Raw genomic sequence first — 18,832 nt, 5'->3', positions numbered from 1 at the left:
GAGGTCAATATAGACATCAAGGCCTTGAATTTAAGGAGAAACTTGTGTTAATATTTTCTTTAAGCTTGGTAAAGGATAAGCAACTAGGCAATTTCAATTTGGACTATGAAATTGAGAAGTCTGATCCAGTGGAAGGTGTCCCTGCCCACAGCAAAAGAGTTGGAACTAGATGAACTTTAAGGTCCCTTCTAACCCAAACTTTCTATGAATCTATGAATTTACTGCATAATTAGACTTTCTCTATATGAACTGGTAATAATGAAGTTACTCTGTCTCACATACTCCCACAAGATTTACTGTACTCTAAGAGTCAATGGACACTATTTTCCCCAACTTTTTGACAACAAGCCCCAGATTCTACATAGAAACTGAACCTCATGCTCTTCAACTTTGTTAACAGTAAGGTAAACTCAAAGCTTTTGCCTGGAATTACCTGCATAACCTCTATAGACCTTCTCTAACCAGCTTTGTCATCTTTCTTGTATTCAAATTAGCCACTGTTTTAGGCTATCATGAGAAACAACATAGGAGGGACTCCACTCAGGTTCATGTACAGTCACCACTGCTTTGCAGAAACTCTTTTTCAGATGCAGAATGAACCAGATTGATCCTCTGACCTGACTGAAAATCAAACTTACATAAAAATTAAGTGGAACCAACTTAACTCTTGTAATGGAATTAATCTTCCTCTACAGAAGGAAGAAAGCACAGTCTCACTGGCAGACAAGCCAAGCATTGATTACAAGTAGCAGGCATTGCCCTTTATCTACCACGCAAGAAGCACTTCTTGGACATGACAGTTCTGTCCAAGAACTGTGCTGACTCATGACACTGCTGCCACGTGTGTGCAAGACACTGCCTCATGCATCTCTGCAGAGCACTACTGTTAACATCCAACTGTACTGCTGAAACACGCCCTGCTGAGACACCCCAGAACAAGTCAATCACAGAAGTAAGACTGGGAAGTGCCATTTAAACAGCTCTCATGAAGCTTTCAACAAGAAGAAGAAGGAATCTGAGTTTATGGACAAATATGGCAAACGTCACTCACCAGAGATGAAGCTGGTTCTGATTAGTTTGTGGCACAGCAGCCAAGGAATGAAGATGGCTGAGGAGCTGGACTCTGTAATGAGGCTGGATATGATGCATCCGATAGCTAAACATTTCCAGCAGAGTATGCAAAATTCCCCATGCATGAGATTTGAACACTGTTGGCAGAAGCTGACCTTATGGAAAAAAGTTTGAAAGGTAAGTTTTACAACTGACCACACCCTGAAATATAACTACAGAGTACATTGGTTTTATTAGGCTATAAGTCACAGACATTTGTTTTGAAAAGTGTATTACTTCCAAAGAGCATATGTGCAAGTGCTGTCTGAAGATGCTGCAAACATATACAGCTTAATAATCTTTTGCATATACACATACAGCAGACATACAAATTATTTTAACAAGAGTAATTATGTATCCTGTGTGTCTCAAAGTAACTTTGCTTATGCCTTTCCATTAAGCATTTTTTTTACATAGCACAGCACAACTTGAAAGGTCCCAGCCATACAAGTGATGGCATAAAGGGACAGCAGCACAACTGGTCTGGAATTTACTGCAGCACTAGGACAACTTTCAGTTTCTTTTATATTAAACTAATTTATACATGCTGCATCATTATATTTTCAGTTTTAGTATAGTCTCCAGTTGCCATTAAACAAATACTACTTAACAGAAAGAAAGAGGGGAAAAAGGTTTTCTTTCTTACTGATAAAGCCTTTGATGCCCAAGGATTCTATTTCCATATAAACCAACAGGCGACTATAGGTTTCCACAAGAGCAGGAGCCAAGGCCACGCTAGATTTTGCATGAGCCAGCTTAATTACCCTTGTAGCTATGCTGTGAATCAGACTGAGGAAAGAGAGAAAGTGTTTCTAAATCAAAAACATGGACTTGAAACTTAACACATTTTAAAAGTAAATTAATAGATCTATATATGACATGTCCAGCCATGGGAAGCCTTTCTGATGATAATTAGCTACATACAGATTTATGGGTTAAAAAGAAAAAGCTAGCTGCATATACTGTACCTCATTTTGGCATGAACTGTGAGTGAGTCCAAGAGGTTCATTGGCAATGGGGTGATAGACCCTGATGCCATGCAATTAGTCCCTGGAAGAGGTGTCCTCATGTTGCCATTTCCATAAATAGTCTCTACTAGCACACCCATTGGCAAAGTGAAACACTCTGAATTGGTTGAGTAAGCATTGCACAACAAGGCAATTTTGTAGTCATTCATCTGTAAGCTCTTATTCCTTAAGCTCTGTTGCAAAAACCTGTGTGCCATAAAGATTAAACATTAAGCAGAAAGAATACACATGCATTCCAGGAATATAGCTACAACAACCTCAGTTATAAAACCCATTATAAAATAGAAGAAAAAATCAAAACAGTTATTAATTGCACTACATCAAAACAACAACTTCTTATGCCACAGTTTGTTTCACTGTGTTACGATTTTACTACATTGGAGAAACAACTCAGGAAAAAAATCACAGTTAAAAATCACCTTTCCAGACAAAAAGTTAACCCAATGTACTGCTTATCCACACTTTCCAAACCACAGCATAACAAAACAAAATTGTCCATTTCCTTTCAGATTCTCTATTACTAATAAAGACTTATTATTCTGAGATAAAATGCATAAATTTCTGCTAGCTGGATAACAACATTTAACTTTTTATGAAATATTCTGAGTTTGATCTCTGTCTTTTTGAAAGACTTTGAAGTCACTCTACTGATAACCTTTATACAGCATCCCATCACACAATACATTCTGAATACAGACTTGGAACTGCCAATTTCATTATGCCTAAATATAAATCAAAACATTACAAAACCCCCACACTCACTCATGGTGAAGCTTAAGAGAATGAGGAATGGGAATCTGCAACTTGGAGTTGTCACTATGGGCCTTCCGGTTCAGATGAATCCAAATGCAGGTCATTGCAAAAGCATGAGTTGACTGGGGTTTGTTAATGTCAGGTACAGGAATATACTAAAGAAAGAACACATGAATGCAACATACCACATAGATTAATGTGCAGAAAACCTACTTAGATAGCCCAGTATTCACAAGATCGGGTTTTCAGTAATTTTAAGAAATTGTCTAAGACCTTGGCAAAAGAAGTTCATGCTTAAGAGTATACAGTTTCCAGACATATACATAGTTACAAAGCATATGCTTTTTCTCTCAGCCTCACACACATTATTCAGAAACCCGTTATGGTATCTGCTTCCATAGTAGGTATTTAGTGGTTCAACAGTATTTTCTGAAAAATCTGAATTGTTCAGCATCACAGTAAATCCTTAAACATTAATACACTTCTCATGAAAAGGTACAGATACAACCCAAAATTAAAAAGTTTTGGATCCAGACTTAGCTACAATATTGCCACTGGAAAAGGAACTCTGGCTTTCCCCTTTTGCCAACATCCACATTTCTTTCCTTTTGATACAGTTACTGCTGCACAAACACCAGTGACAGTGCAAGTGAGACAGCACCAATACATCATCAACAGGATAGTAAGGTAGATTCTTTTAAAAGAACCATCCAGAGATAACATTTTAAGCGCTTGTGAAACTGAATCTTAAAAAATGCTTCCTAGAATTCAGTTTCACAAGTGCTTAAAAAGCACTAGTCAAACAAAGACTTTGAATAAGTGTAATTTGGAGCCATCACTACAGCTGAAGTAAGCAGTCCTACTCCTCTTCCCATATCTTATGCTGACAAAACCAATTGAAATCTTCTGACGCAAATTGTACTGAAGAACTTCTGTGGGCCAAAACTAATGTAGCAGGGGGAAAAATTGTTACATATGACTTTGATACATCACACACCTGTAGTTTTCTATTCATTCACCCAAAGTAAAAAGCACTACGATTAGAATAAGCAATCAGGACTTCACACTGACAGTGCTGCCAGAATTAAAGTTTAAAAACTTTATCTAAGTGCCCCTTCCTCAGGAACTTTAATTTTAGAGGAATGTACAAAGCATGGATATGATTTGATTTGCTCCTGCAGAATGAATTTAAAGTACTATTCTGTTTCAGCCCAGATGTAACAACAGAATTACACATTATTCCTTTACAGTCTCATCAGTGCTTTATTTAACTCCTCAAAACCTTAGTCAAACCAAAGCCAAGGAAGAGAGGAGTTAATACAAGTCTTTCTTGCCCCTAAAAACAAATGTGGTTACATGGATCCTCCAAAAAATGTACAAAAAATCTCCTCCCAGCTATGTAGCACACTGTTCTAACAGTGACTCAAGAATGATAGTAGTATTGACATATGAAGGTCCCAAGCTGGATTAAAAAAAAAACCTTTAATATCAGAGACTTACTTCTTTCTCAGGATACAGGAGGTCAAACAGCTTCATAACTGGGAGGAAGTCAGCCAGTGCATTCTTCTGGATGCTGCCAGAGATGAACTGGAGTAGCACCCACATGAGGTGGTCTCTCCCCTTAATGAGACCACGGCCTGCCAGCTGTCAAGAACACTCAGTAACAGACAAATACTGCATGCAGAAGAAAAATCACTGCAAAAATTCTCATGAAATTAGAAGGGCAGACTAAAACAGTTTCAGCAGAGAATTTTATAGCAGAACTTAGGCAGAAACATACATCATTTTCAGAAAGATAAATAGGTACATTAGTTGTAATACATGAAAGGACTCTGTGAGGACCACAACAATTAATGGTAAGACTTAAAATGCATTTAACTCCTGAGGATCACTGCTTTGAAAAACTAGCAACACTTAAATATTGGTCTTAAATTGTCACATTGTAGCCCTGTAGTGAAGTACAGTATTGCCATTGCTAGCATCAGGCCACAAGTTTTATAAACTCCTACAAAGGAAGTCCCTGAGCCAGAACAATTTTGGTTTGCTTCATCTGGACTCACCTGGGTTTTGGTGTTTTGTTTTTTTTTTTGTAATTAGCTTTTTTATCTGTAACAGTAACTCTCTAATAACTAATATGCTACTCTTATCTTGCTTGCTATAGTTTTATACTAGATTTGTACAATTGCGTTGTGTAATGCCTATTGTTTCAATGGTTTATTAACAGTAATTACAGTAATACAGCCCTGGTAAAATTAATTTCAGGGAAAACAAAGACAGCAGAGAACTACAATCCATCAGAAGTGGAACACAATATGCATAGGAAATTTTTATGCAACACGGAACTGTAGACAAATTACAACAGAGCAATGTGCTGTGCATGTTGGAAACTACATCTAAATAGCCACAAACTGATCCTACAGCAAGGAGCAAACATCCCCACCCTACCATCAACAGCATACAGCTCTCTCAGCAAAGAGCTCTGGAGGACTGGCATCACCACCCTTAGAACCATAACCTTGAGCACCAGAGAAAAGGGCAAATACTAGTATCAGTTCAAATGGAATTATTACTAGGAAGTAATAATAACTTGGGACTGTGATTGCCAGTATAATCATAATCGGACAAATTACCTTTGATTGCTTTGAGTAGATTGATTAGACAAACAGCAAGTTCCTACATGGCACACTTTTTTAGTCCACAAACAGAACAGGGCATTCACTCTGTTCAAAATTTGTTTGTAAACTGGATGCACACAACAGCACAGTACTTAGGTCTTCTGAATGATGCCAGTTTATCTCTTTATTCTAGTTATTAGCACACTTTGAATCCAAATAAAATGCAACATCCTGTAACTGAGTACACTAAAAACACACCTAGCTCACAGCACCATAACTTGAGAATTTGACTTCTAGAGAGAACAGCAATTAAAAATTTAATTAATCTTACACATAAAGTACTTCTTGCAGGGACAAATGGCACTTTCAAAAAAATACTGGTTTTGCTTTTTAAATCCCTCTTACCATGTGGGAGTGATACAAACAATTTACCTTTTGATGGAGTGAGAGGACCATATGAGGAAAACTTGCAAACTGAAAGAGCACAAAGAAAATGAGCTGGCTGGAGAGATGCTGCCACAGAAGCTGACTGGTTCCACCATCATCAAACTTCTCTTCAGTCTCAGACCGTTCCATGGCATACACCACAAGATCCACCAGCTGGTCCTCCAGCACAGGGCAACGTTGCTTGTGCTGTAAGGCAGAGATCAGATACAGTATTCCAAAAGCCTTGCCATTAACTCCAGAACTTGCACAGTTGCAGTTACAGTACAGTATTTTGACAGAAGGCTGGGAAGCATGAGATGAAGTCTGAACTTAAGTTAAGGATAAGCCAGTATATTAAAGCTGCACTGTGTTACAGGTCACAATGATTTTTTTACATTTTATCATATATTCCATAATTCCCCTACTCAGTTCCAAAACACAGTTCATTAACACACAGATAACATTTGGGGTTTTTTTTGCTGTTTCATAGAATATTCAGGCAAAATGTTATTTCTCTGATTGCACACTCACAGAAAACAAAGTCCATTCTTTAAACACACATGTGGGGGTTTTTTTATTTGGTTTGGGGTTTTTTGCCTTTTTTTTTCCATTCTTTCTTTTCTCCATTAAGTCCATTTCAAAAGTAGGGATCACCATAAATTCAGAGAAAGCATCCCAATACATGATGAAAGTGCTTGATAACTATTCTCTTTTTCACTCTCATATTGGGTTCACCTACTGCCTGCAACTAGCAGCAGAATTAACATCTGGTTAATACCTCTATAACTAGATGCTGTCCTGTTGACATAGCACCACAGGTTACAACATCAAAAAAGCCTGAGAATTAATCACTGTTGTGTTCTACATACTGTAAATAGAACAGAAATTACACATGAGAGTGAGCAGCCCCTTGGATGTTAGACAGCCACAGTCTTCACACTGAGCTATGCAAACCCAGAAATAATTTAAAATACACACCATCTCTGATGATTTTTAATAATGATCAAATACAGAACACATTAAATATTCAGATATATACTGTTAGTACAGATGTATATAAAGTAGGTCCACTACCAGTTATTTGAAACTCAGATTATAAATCTGCAGTTCAACACTACCAAGTATAATGTCACATATTACAAGATCTTCAGTGCAACAACTTTTTGCTATTATCCTGCATTTGAATTGTTACACTCATTTAATGTACTATAACTAAAGAAAAAATCCCATGGAGAATTTAACTTATCTCAGAAAGTGTTAGCACCTTGGAAATAATCTAACTTGTTTGTTTCAATGCATTCTGTACTTAGGAATGGTCACATTTAGTCATTTTTTTAATTTGGCCTGATGCCTGTAACATAATGCAGCCTTAAAGAAAAAATTATTACTTTATGATACAAAAGAAAAGGAACTGAGCTGCTCAAACACTAACCATGACAATGCATTATCCCTTTCTAGAGGCAAAAAGGTGTATGTAAAAAAGTTTTAAAAGATAACCCCAATATTCATAAAAGATTTCAGGGATGCCTTAGATGAATTCTTTGACTTACTAGCCAGGCAGCCTAAAAAAAGGCTAATATAAAGATATAATAAAAGTAAAGAGAGATGCTGAAAGGAGATGCTTGTTCTACCTTCATTGATGGTACTCTTTAGCTATGAAAAAAAAAAGAGATTCTCTTCAATTAAAAATAGAATGCAAGAATTGGAAAAGTTGACAAAATACAGTGAACAGCAACCCCTGTTGCATGCTCTTTGCCAGCTCAAAACTGCAGAAAGCTACAATTCCAGCTCTGCTTTCTTGAAGCATGCTTAACACAAACCTCTAGCTAAGGCAGAAAGCACCGATGATACCTTTTCTCCCAGTCCGCAATGTCATTATCACAGACCAACCACAGTATGGGTTACAGAGAGCAGTATTGGCACCATCCCTTCAGAACACCTTGGGGCTTTTGTGGCTCCTTTTTCTCCCCCTCCCAAAGCAACTAATTATGAAGCAGAGCAGGGTGCAACAGACAACACTACAGACTAGTTTATAATCCAGCATGCAAAACTACTATGTACAGGGCTTGAAATTTAATAGTTTGCTAAGCACTGGGTTAATGTCCAAAAACCTAACCACGTTAGGCTATATTAATTTGGAATAAAGTTATTCAAAGAATACAACAGGAAAAATATTACTGTTAAAAAGAGAGCCAGAATTTCCAGTAGGAATTTTTGCTATTCCAAATAATTCTAAGACTGGGAAAAGTTTAATAGCCAGGAAATTAAAAAAATGAATTCAAGCTTTAATTCTGAAAACCACACTTTCATTGTGTTAAAAACAATCTTCCATCAGAAAAATAGCAGTACATCACATTCTATCCTCATTCATTTAATTTTCTGGCAATTTTTATTTTCTGTATTTTCAGTGAATATACATTTCTGCGAATGTTTTATATCTGTAGTTTCAGAACTCTTGAAAATAAAATACTGTGCTGCACAGGAATTTGCAGAAATGGACCCTTGTTTTATTAATTGCTCATAAGTGAAAGAAAAGCTCAGTATAAACTGAGATGAGTAAAATTATAGGTGAGAGCTGATTACCCTCATAAATAAGTAGGAATTCATGTTTTGGCAGAGTTTAAGTAAAACAAAAACAAAAAACAAAAAACCTCCAAATGCTGTTCTGGATTATGTATGAAAAAAATGTAGCATTCAAGATCACTGTACCTTTTCTCCTAAAGTAAATATTACTCTAATTTTCACAATTTGGTTGTACAAACACATTCTCCATTTTGTTATGAGAATAACATTTAAAGATCTGAAAATACATAATTTTATTGAAAACATTATTAAACCATTAAAATATAGGAGGGAGAAAATGCGCTTCCATGACAACTTGACACTACAATTCCTCAAGGCCAGCCTTCTAATGGACTGGTGGTATTTCTTAAAGTGGATCAGAGCTTCAGTTGGATGGTGGCTTGTTGTTCTAATTTGGGCTTGAATTTTTAATTCCTTCTTCTTTTGGGATGTCGAGACAGGGTGGGTATCAAACAGTGAGGCAGGGGCATGGCTAGCATTAAAAGTATTTCCATAAAGAAAAATATTTTAAGGAGTTAGTAAGGCTGGTTGATGGCTATGATAGCTTTTCAGTATTTTAAACAAACAACATTTAGTAGATATCTACACTTAAGAAATGGACTGAGAAGACCAAATCACAGAGGCCAAGACCCCTATAAAAGTAAATGGTGTCTCCAAAAGTCCAATTCAAAATGCCTGAAGTAGTTAAAACATGACAGAACTACTCCCACACTTCCATTTTCAAAAACTGTGCGCTATGAGGACACAAAACCTTAAAGCTTATTGTTTATATTATACCTGATTCTGTCATCTCTCCCAAGTTCAACAGCCTTTCTCAAGTTTCCCTCATTAAAAAAAGGAGTTTTACACTTATACAAGGAACATATACTTGAGTGTTCTCAACGCACACCCTTACAATCAGAAACCTGTAGAAAATAATCACACCCCTTAAACTAAATACTTTGCCACATTATCACCAGTTAAATTGGATAGTAAGATCCCAGCATCAACCAGAATTTTAAAAATAAAAGTGAAAGTCAATTTTTAAATATTGCATTACGTCATTCCTTTCACTTAACAGCTCTGCTTACAACAGCTTCCCCATGCTAATTATCCTGGTTTGTAGCTAGCAGAGAACACAACTACACATTCACCTGCACAGAGTAAGGCATAGATAAGCTGCAGATCACTGCTGCTGGTTTAAAAGGTGACCAGCCGAATACACTATTAAAGAGCAAATCATTAATTCAATAGCTGCTAATTAAACATTTTTACATTACAGAAACAAGATATCCAAAAATTACCTCCTCTCTCAAATATTCCCCAAAATAACAGTTTCTGATTGATTAGAGGACTGCAACAAGACCCTATGTTCTTCACACAAGTCTGTACATACAGAGAAGGTAAAGATATAAATCAAAACCTCCAAAGACAGTTCATGTCCTTAAGACATTACTTTAGTTCTGTTTTAAGAAACAACCATAAGATCCCTAAACCAAATCTTAATGTGGTATCAGCGCACTATGACACTCTGAACTGTTAATAATTTTCCAAAAAACCGAATTGTTACATGGTTCAAAAAATTATTTAAAAAAATAACTAAGAATTGAAATTGACACTTCAGCTAGCAGGAGAATATAAATTGACATAGAATTGTTGAGTCATTTAGGTTGCAAAAAGACCCTTAAGATAAGATTTCAACTGCAAACCATGATAATATACAGAATAAAATACAATTTAAATCTCTACTTCCTATAGACCAATTCAAACAGATATACAAGAGTATGTACTGTCCCACACAGAAGTACACAGTAGCAAAAGCTCAGAGTCCCTAGACACCAACAAAAGAAACATTTTGAAGTCTATATTATTACATTTGGACTTAAAACCATATACTTGATAAAGTTATTGGAAAATCTCATCCCACAAGAAAACTTAGAATCCTGAAAGGAACACATGAATCTTTAAACATACAATATTTTACCTTCATTTTTCTCCCTGCAAGGTTAACAGGAGAGCTGGATTTGTGTATGTTTTACACAACTCAGAGATGGCTTGAGTGAATGGTTTTCTAACACAGATCTGCTTAGTTAAGACTGAACCACAAAATTTCGTTGTTCATCTTCAAGAACTAGGACAAATCTGGCTGAACCATACCTAGATTGTGATGCCAAAAGATTCAAATGAAGGCTCCAATCCTGCAACTGGATCTGTGTAAATAGTTGACAGGGCATACAAGCAACTCCACATAAATAATTAATGATCATAAATAAATAATGATCATTGCGTTGAGATGTCTCTGTACTTAATCTGAAACAAACTTGGCACTATTTGCATTTCTAAGTGTCTTCTATTATAGTGACAGTTCAATTTCTGCAAGTAATTTCTCTAATAAATAAAATACAACATTATCAGCCATTTTACTGAAAGCATTGATATAGTTACACAATTTCTGAAAAGCATGCTACTATTTTTGTCAGGTGGCTACATTAACAAATTGAAATGTAACATAAAGGTAATTTGCACCTAAAAACAGGTAAAATTTCAATGTTTTCCACAGTTTTATGCAAAGTATAATAACGTTTAAATGGAACATATTTCCTGTTCTATACCACTGTACCACCCACCTCTGTATCTGTATTTTCAACTCACGTTATTTTCAACTCACAAATTTCCAACATCTTTATGCTGGTGTAACTGTAGTAGCACAGCTATAGTTCATGTTCTGTCAGCATTTCCTTTATAAGCTACATTCTTCACGTTTGTTGCTTGGCCATAAAAGTTCACGCTGGGATGAAACTTTGTGTAGGAATTCCTATACTAGCAAACAAATTTTAAAAGTATAATTTAATACATTTTACTTCTTCAATTACTTTTAGAGGACGGTGAAGTAGGAGCTAAAACCCAGCATTTTTAACATAAATGATATTTTTTTTTTACATGAAAGAACAGACCATCCATAGTTAGGAGAATAAAATGGGTTCAACAATTTTTGTCTGTATCTTGTATTATTTACCAGCTACAAGATGGATAGAAGAATAATTTCGTTTATCAAAATGCAGACACAGAAAGACACACAAATACTACTCATTTAAACAGTAAGCCTAGCAGCTCAATTCCAAGGTTTAATATTTCAGCTGCTTTACGTCTCAGGTACAAAAGATCGTTATATACAACACAGAGTACTGTAAGCCAAGATGTAGGAATCTGTGCATTCAAAAACATTGTCCCAGTTCAGAAAATGCACTGGTGTATTCCATTACATTGGGAAATGTACACAAGGTTTCAGGATCATGTAAATTTTATAGTCAAGTTACAAACCTGAAAAAAGTTTCTTAAATGGAAACACTGACACAACCTTCACTATAGTATTGCAAACAGCAACGCTATTTTATAAATCTTAAAACACTGCTTTTTTAAAGTAGGTGTGGCAATTATTAGTGTAATGAGGGATAAACTATAACACCCATAATTTAAAATTTCAAGCAGAAGTCCACTTGGTTGACTTGCTCAGGTGTTTACTCATTTAAACAAGAAGTCAAAATTTTAAGGAACTACTTTTTGTGCAGTATTCTGCACTATTCTTCTTTCACCTAGATTGGAGAATATTCTAATTGCCTGTTGGGAAGTTCTTTACAGAAGCTTCCTAATGATAAGAAAATTCCACTAGTAAACCTTTCTTTTTTTAAATTATGTATTTACAGCCTTATATTTTTACAATTAAGTCCAGTGGATGTTTTTTTCCACCGGATTAAGGAAAGAAATTTTGAACTAAAAATCTCTCCTCATCTGAAAATTCCAGCAAAGCTGAAGTTATGACTGGCAAGGGAAGTTATAACTGGTAAGTTACGACTGGTAGCAGTCCATTCCAAGAAAAAATGTTAGTATCAAAGGACCACTGACTGTCAGCTTTATGCTATATCCCTTGTATCTCTAGAAAATTGTAGTGAAAATTTGCCCTTGACTAATGGTCCTGCCAATTTCAAGCCCTGACTGTACATGTATTCTCTACCTGGAATCAGTGGCTACAAAGCGGCCAGCGTATCGTTAGTCACAATACAACAGTAAGGTTGTGAACATACCTGAGCAATGTTCAAGGTCTAGAGCATTGGAGGATGGGCAGGACAAGACAGGACAGAACAAAAATAAAGGAAGAAAAAAAGAAAAGACAAAACAGTGACTATGAGGCCAGCCTCAAGGATCCCCAAGTCAGACTAAGCCCCCCCCATTCTAAAGTTTCAAAAAAAAAAAAGTAACAAAACAAACCCCAGCTTCCAACTATTCTAGTACTATAACATTCCAATACAACAGAGTACAACAATGCTTTAAAAACCAACGAACAACAACCAGTCTCCTACTGTCTGTCAAAGGTGTACTTGAGGCTGGCCTTATAGGAAAAAAAAGCAATGCAAAAAAAAATCATATTTTAAATCTCTACTTTTCAATTTAACATTCGTAAATCAATATACAAATGATAGGAATAACAGTGTCCAATTAACCTAATATGATCTCATAAAAAAAAAAAATCACTCTTGTACCTAAAACTGTTTTGCTTAGTTAGCTATAGCAAAGAAAAGAGAAAAAGAATAGTGCAGATTCTATGCAGAATTAAATCACATGTTACAGCACAGTACAGTACCTGCTTATTCAGACCTAGCATATTGCAGACCATATCCCTTGAATACGGTTGCTCCAGCACATATCTCAACAAAGCAGTCTGTGGCTCAAACAGATCCTTGAAAAAGAAACAATGAATCACATACAAACATATATTGCCTCAAAATTGTGTTTAATACTGAGCTTACATTTAACTGAATAAACAATGTAAGAATGAATATTTAATTTATGCAGGTATGTATTATCTGGGAAATTGTCTTGCTCTCTGGAAACTAAAAGAAATGAGGAGTAATCATAGTTCTTAAGAAGTGGCAGATTTTATGAGGTCCAAGTAGAAGAACATTCTTCACCAAAGAGAAGGATGGTACAGCCTTGGAACAGCCTTGAACTCAAAGGAAACAAGGTAAGACAACTGAGAAAATGCACCAAAATGCATAAAAATCAGGACCGATGTGAAGAAATCGGATATGAAACAACTGCTCACTGCATCTTCCCACAGCCTGAATCACTTTAAATAAAAACGTTATCTGGAGTTGGGTTCAAAACAAACCGAAGGCGCTGATTCCTCATGCAACATGAAGCTGAAATGTGACACTACTTGTCAAAGGAATATTGAGGATACTAAAAGCTTACAGGGGCTCAAGAAGAGTCTGAACAAGTATTTGGGAGATGAAGGTTTACTAAACACATAGAAACCACATCTCTGTCAGGAAACACACAAAATTATAATGGCTGTGGATTGTGAGCACTATACATGGCACTAGACATCCTGGATTTCCTTTCTCAGACATCTAGGGTATGGGGAATGGGATGCAGGACAACATGGACTTTTGTCCTGATCCTTTAAATTCTTTCAATATACCACTACTTCACATTCAGAGTTTTAAGTTTAAATATGCAAACTTTAAGTTTGAATTGTAAATTATCTTTCCTGTGCAATAATGAAGAGCACAGAAAAGAAGAAATTACTTTCCCATTCTCTTCCATCTAGCCAATTTTCCAATCAATTCTTTGCTCTTACTTGCTCTCTCACATGCACACACCCACAAAGAACATGAAATTATGTCTCATGTTCTTCAACAACCCAGACAGCAGTTATACCAAACACTATTTTCCAAGTCCTCTGTATATAGCTAGAAATCACTGAAATATAAAACATCTCCACCTTCAAAGTTAGCCTAATTGGAAGAGATATTCACAGTTGAAATTTTTCCCCGCTTTAATGACATAGAAATTTTGCTTTACTGAATATAACAGGTCTAACAAGTTTAATAAGGCGTACCTTATCATATGGTAAGAGACCTTTCAAAGGAAAACGGAGGGTTGTAGGATCCAGCTTCCATGAGTTACACATGGCACCAGAGTTATTTACCACAGGAAGGAGACTGCAGCGACCTATATGCAACGAAACATAAATTCTCAACCAGTGAAACTGGCCCATTGCCTAATCACTTCGATGCAAAAACTGACCTTGGGCACTTTTATGGTCTCCTTAAATTTCTACTGTTTAGAGGTTTTACGAGAAGGATTGCTTCAAACTGATTTTATTTTTCTAACCAACTTTCAACTAATAAAATATCTACGTAGTAAAGTCCCCATTTATTCACATTGGGTACCTCCAAAATAAGTCTTTGCAAATATCAATCTATAAATACCCTTAGATATTACCAGAATATTGTTCCCCTGCCACTGCTTGACCTAGGGATTTGATTTTGACAGACTGACCCTTTACACAAAGGAAATAGCCTTATAAACCTAAGCACAATCTAGTCTTTCAATTTCCCTTCACTGACCCTGTGGGCAAGATTGTGTTCCGTAAAGCAGTCAAACACAAGTGTGTGTATTCCAATTAAAATCAATGAAGATCCAGTTAATTCAGTCAGCATAGCCTAGTGAGACCAGAACACAGGAAGCGTGTTTGGTATGAATTTACACTTGTAATGTAAGGCTGAATTTACACTTGTTAGTCAGTGTAGATTAGACAAGTAGCCTTTACTTTAGTTGCTTAAACATAAGCATCTGAACTAAGCCCCAAGCAAACCTGTATATCAGCATGTAAATTTAGGTGCCTCAATTTTGACCTCTCTCCAGCTGAAATTCCATGACTTCTATTATCCAAACTGGCCATATTATTATCAGATAAAACAAGAAGTAAATAAATATTTATTTCTTCCCTTCAATTTTGTCTATACAGGTCATTTACACATACACCACTTGGAAAAATAAAATGTGATTCCTGTCAGCCATATAAATAAAAGCTATGCCACACTTCCAACACTTCTGATGCTTCTGAAATGAAATGCTTTGGGAGCATTACAGATGAATTTACATTTTTAATCTCTGCACTAAAGAAGCTCCGTCACAATAAACCTTGCTCAGAACTAATGCAGCTCTTATTAAACTACTCAAAGCAAACAGAAGACATTTTTATCTTTTGAAGAAAAATGTAGCAGGAATCATATTAAAACAAAGCCAAATTTTGATCACCAGATTTCTAACAATAAATGAATATGAGCATTTCTTTCACAGAAAAGTAGAATGAGTACCCATCTGAACTAGGAAATGTTCACCCTGAAGCCTGCAACAACAGAGAAGAGGCTGAGCAGCTACAAAAGCTCCAATGGAAACTGAAGTAAAAACATTTCAAGACTAACATCCCAGTGGATATGTATTAACTTGGGCACAGAAAACCTACAATTTCCCTACTCTACTAGTGACCCATAGTTACAAATCATACGACTACGTAACAACTAGCACACTTCCACTACCAGCAGGGAGCAAAGAATTATTTTGATCTCATCAGTGAATTCTCCCCATCAAAACAAAAACTGAAAGGAACCAAGTCTGAGAACAAACTGACAAGGGCAGAGGTACTAGCTGAAACATAAGATCTGAATTATTTTGCTTAGCTGACACAGGTCCCAGGAGGTTCTAAGAAAAAAATAGTTCAAAATAAATTAATTCATTTTAAAGTCATTCATTAAGTCATTGCCTTACCACAAATAGAATTTATTCTTGCTGTAGGTCTGAAGGTATCCACAAAATCTGATACTAAATTACCTAGTAACTGGGTGAGAAGAGGAGAAAAAAATTAGGGCTTGAGTTCCAGACATTGATAAGGAATGTTTAAGATTTAAAAATATACACATGTATGGATTTTAATAAAATATGCAGAAACTGACTAAAATAACTAGCTTCCTATTTCAAACAGTTGGAAAAATCATCTGGAACATAAAACTACAAAATGAAAACTGTGGCATTAGAAAGGAGGCGCAGGAAGCACTCTTCCCCGTTTGCACTCAAGCGGGAGTTTATATAAGAAGTGTCTCCTATGCAAACTATGTTATTTGAATGCATAACACTTAGAAATAGATTATTTAAAATAAACTATAATTTCTGTTCATAACAAATCTCTGTCGCTGAATAACAATTCCACATAGAAAAATGGCCCCAATTAGTACAATCTACTTTAAATCTTCTCTCAAAAGACAGTAACAATTTTCCCAGTAATACAGGGGAGTTGGGATTTTACCCTTTTCCAAACACGTAGATATCTTAACAGAATGCAAAATTAAACACTGGATCAATATTATGTTATTTTTTGGAAACAACAATTTTCATTCCACCAGAGCCCCATATATCTCTGCATAACTGAGTTTAAACAGAAAACCCTGGTCAGTTATTTTAAGTGATTTTTCTTATCCTGAAGCTATAGAGAAAGCACACAGTGGTAGGTATGCATGACCTGCATTTGCAAACCTATTCAACAACAACAACTCAGTTCCTCAAAAGTTTTGAATATCAGACCATAGGTCAAAATTATGTCATATGTTTCATGCAAGAGCACAGGGAGCTGCTGCTGCAATCACATCAAGCCTGTATCTTCATTTATATGACTAAACACAAAGCTTTTGAAGAAAATCTGCAGATTTTAAATTTTCACACGAACTTTGTTTCAAAATATAGGTGCTGTGTGCAACAAAATTCCAGGGTACATTATTGTATATCATATTACCCAGTGGGGAAGTTTTCCTTCAGGATATAGTTTTCTGATTTCTGTGACTGCAAAGTAGGCAGGCAGCAAACAAGCATTTCTTTCCAAGATGTAGGCTACCACCTAGAAATAAAAAAATACATCAGTGTAAAAGACCCTGAATAGGGTAAATGAATGTGTAATCTGTCTAATAGTCTGAGACAGCCCACTGAAACAGATACAAGAAAATACTTGTTCTCACGTTGTATTCTGATAGCAATACTTCAATAATTCTTAAACCTGTTTTTAATTGTACAAGCATAAGTTAGACTGTTTGAGTCTTAAGACCACGCCTCTATGTCTGCCCATAAAGTACAGAAAAAAAATACTATTTTTATCCACTAAGGAAAAACTATTAATTGTTATTATATCCTATACATCTTACCTTAGGCAAGTCAAATACTGGCCCTGACTCTCTTATTAGAGATTTTATCACTTACAATATCCCACAAAAGCACTTTGCTTACTGCATAAACTGCAATTGCAGTAAAGAATTTGAACACAGAGTAAGACTTTCCTGTTGAACTATACCAACAACCAGAGCTATCCCAACCATCAGAAACTCACTAGTAACAAGAGAATGAGGCCTATCTTCCTCTATAGCAGTATAAAATCCATATAGTTACCTCTCTTGCTGCTAAAAGTTGCTGTACAACAGCTGAGCTCACAGTGTTTGGAATTGTTAGGATTTTCTCTAGGATGACTTTCAGCAGATCACGCACACCCTGAAAGAAAGCACATGAAATTAATGTTCCTAGATATTCTTTATTTCTGGCAGAAAGATTACACAATCAATATGCTCAGACAATATTTTGACAGAAAAATTAGTTCTTGCTGTTAAGTGTCAGAAGACAAACTGCTACTGAGACTATTAATACTGAATACATTAAAATTTAACACTAATTACATTAAATTCCTTATGGAATGTCTCGGTCTTAGGATGTTCCAGAAGAGAAAGTAACTGTTGGTATTTTGATGTGCATCCAGAGACATCCAACCTACAAAGCCTTTTGCAGCCTGACCAGAGCACAGTGTTGTATTTTGTGTTTTCTGCTCTAACATCATCAACAATGCAGCGAGGTGATTCTCTGCAAGACACGCATGGTCTCCTACTCCTTCTGTTGGAGCTGTACCATGCCCAGGACTCAGCTTTCAGGAGCTTTTCTGCTGTGTAGCAACAGAGGTAAAGCAGATGATAGCATTCCAGCCTTAATGCTTGATAGTTTTTATTTTCCAGTGTTTACCACTTCTGCAACTGCATTAGGGTTATTTAGCTTGTAACTGAAAATGGAGGAAAGGGACTGTAACAGAAAAGTGTTTGAAGAGTTACACTGTAAACACAAAATTATCTCTTAGGGTAAAGTTCAAAAAGCATTAAAAGTGCTTACTGAATTTCCTTTTGTAAGAAAAGCAGACTTTGTAAAATTGGATGTCTCTTAGATAAAATCATAAAAACAAAGGTAGCAAATAACATGTCTTTGCAAAGAGAAAGGAATGAGTGGAAGATACCTTGTAGTCTACACCTCCAATAATCTTCCGAACCAATTTGAATGTTAATGCCCACAGCTGAGTCCTTTCCCACTCGAGTGTATCGGAGTTTATCAGAGATTCACACACCATCCTAGCAGAAGATGACAACGCAAGAATCAATGGCAGATAATAAGCACATGTTTTCCAGCAGTAACTGT

At 36.0% G+C, this 18,832-nt stretch overlaps 1 protein-coding gene across 2 annotated transcripts in view; it reads right to left on the bottom strand.

The window, feature by feature from the left end:
- MED23 (mediator complex subunit 23) overlaps nt 1-18,832 on the bottom strand; it is a 38,022-nt gene that overhangs the window by 15,148 nt on the left and 4,042 nt on the right. The window contains exons 5-17 of one of the 2 annotated variants that reach the window (XM_030944615.1): nt 18,654-18,765; nt 17,771-17,869; nt 17,127-17,228; nt 16,109-16,178; nt 14,394-14,506; nt 13,134-13,229; nt 12,577-12,594; nt 5,939-6,139; nt 4,392-4,535; nt 2,901-3,046; nt 2,079-2,324; nt 1,757-1,899; nt 1,052-1,226 (exon numbers count right to left, since the gene is read on the bottom strand). In XM_030944615.1, the coding sequence (XP_030800475.1) occupies nt 1,052-1,226; nt 1,757-1,899; nt 2,079-2,324; nt 2,901-3,046; nt 4,392-4,535; nt 5,939-6,139; nt 12,577-12,594; nt 13,134-13,229; nt 14,394-14,506; nt 16,109-16,178; nt 17,127-17,228; nt 17,771-17,869; nt 18,654-18,765 (1,665 nt within the window). The remainder of the gene's footprint in view (nt 1-1,051; nt 1,227-1,756; nt 1,900-2,078; nt 2,325-2,900; nt 3,047-4,391; nt 4,536-5,938; nt 6,140-12,576; nt 12,595-13,133; nt 13,230-14,393; nt 14,507-16,108; nt 16,179-17,126; nt 17,229-17,770; nt 17,870-18,653; nt 18,766-18,832) is intronic. The other variant, XM_030944617.1, reaches the window with a different exon arrangement.

The sequence above is a fragment of the Camarhynchus parvulus genome, chromosome 3, assembly GCF_901933205.1.
Source record: "Camarhynchus parvulus chromosome 3, STF_HiC, whole genome shotgun sequence".
NCBI lineage: Eukaryota > Metazoa > Chordata > Aves > Passeriformes > Thraupidae > Camarhynchus > Camarhynchus parvulus.
Note: the sequence above shows the minus strand (reverse complement) of the source record. Positions and strands in the feature narration are given on the sequence as shown.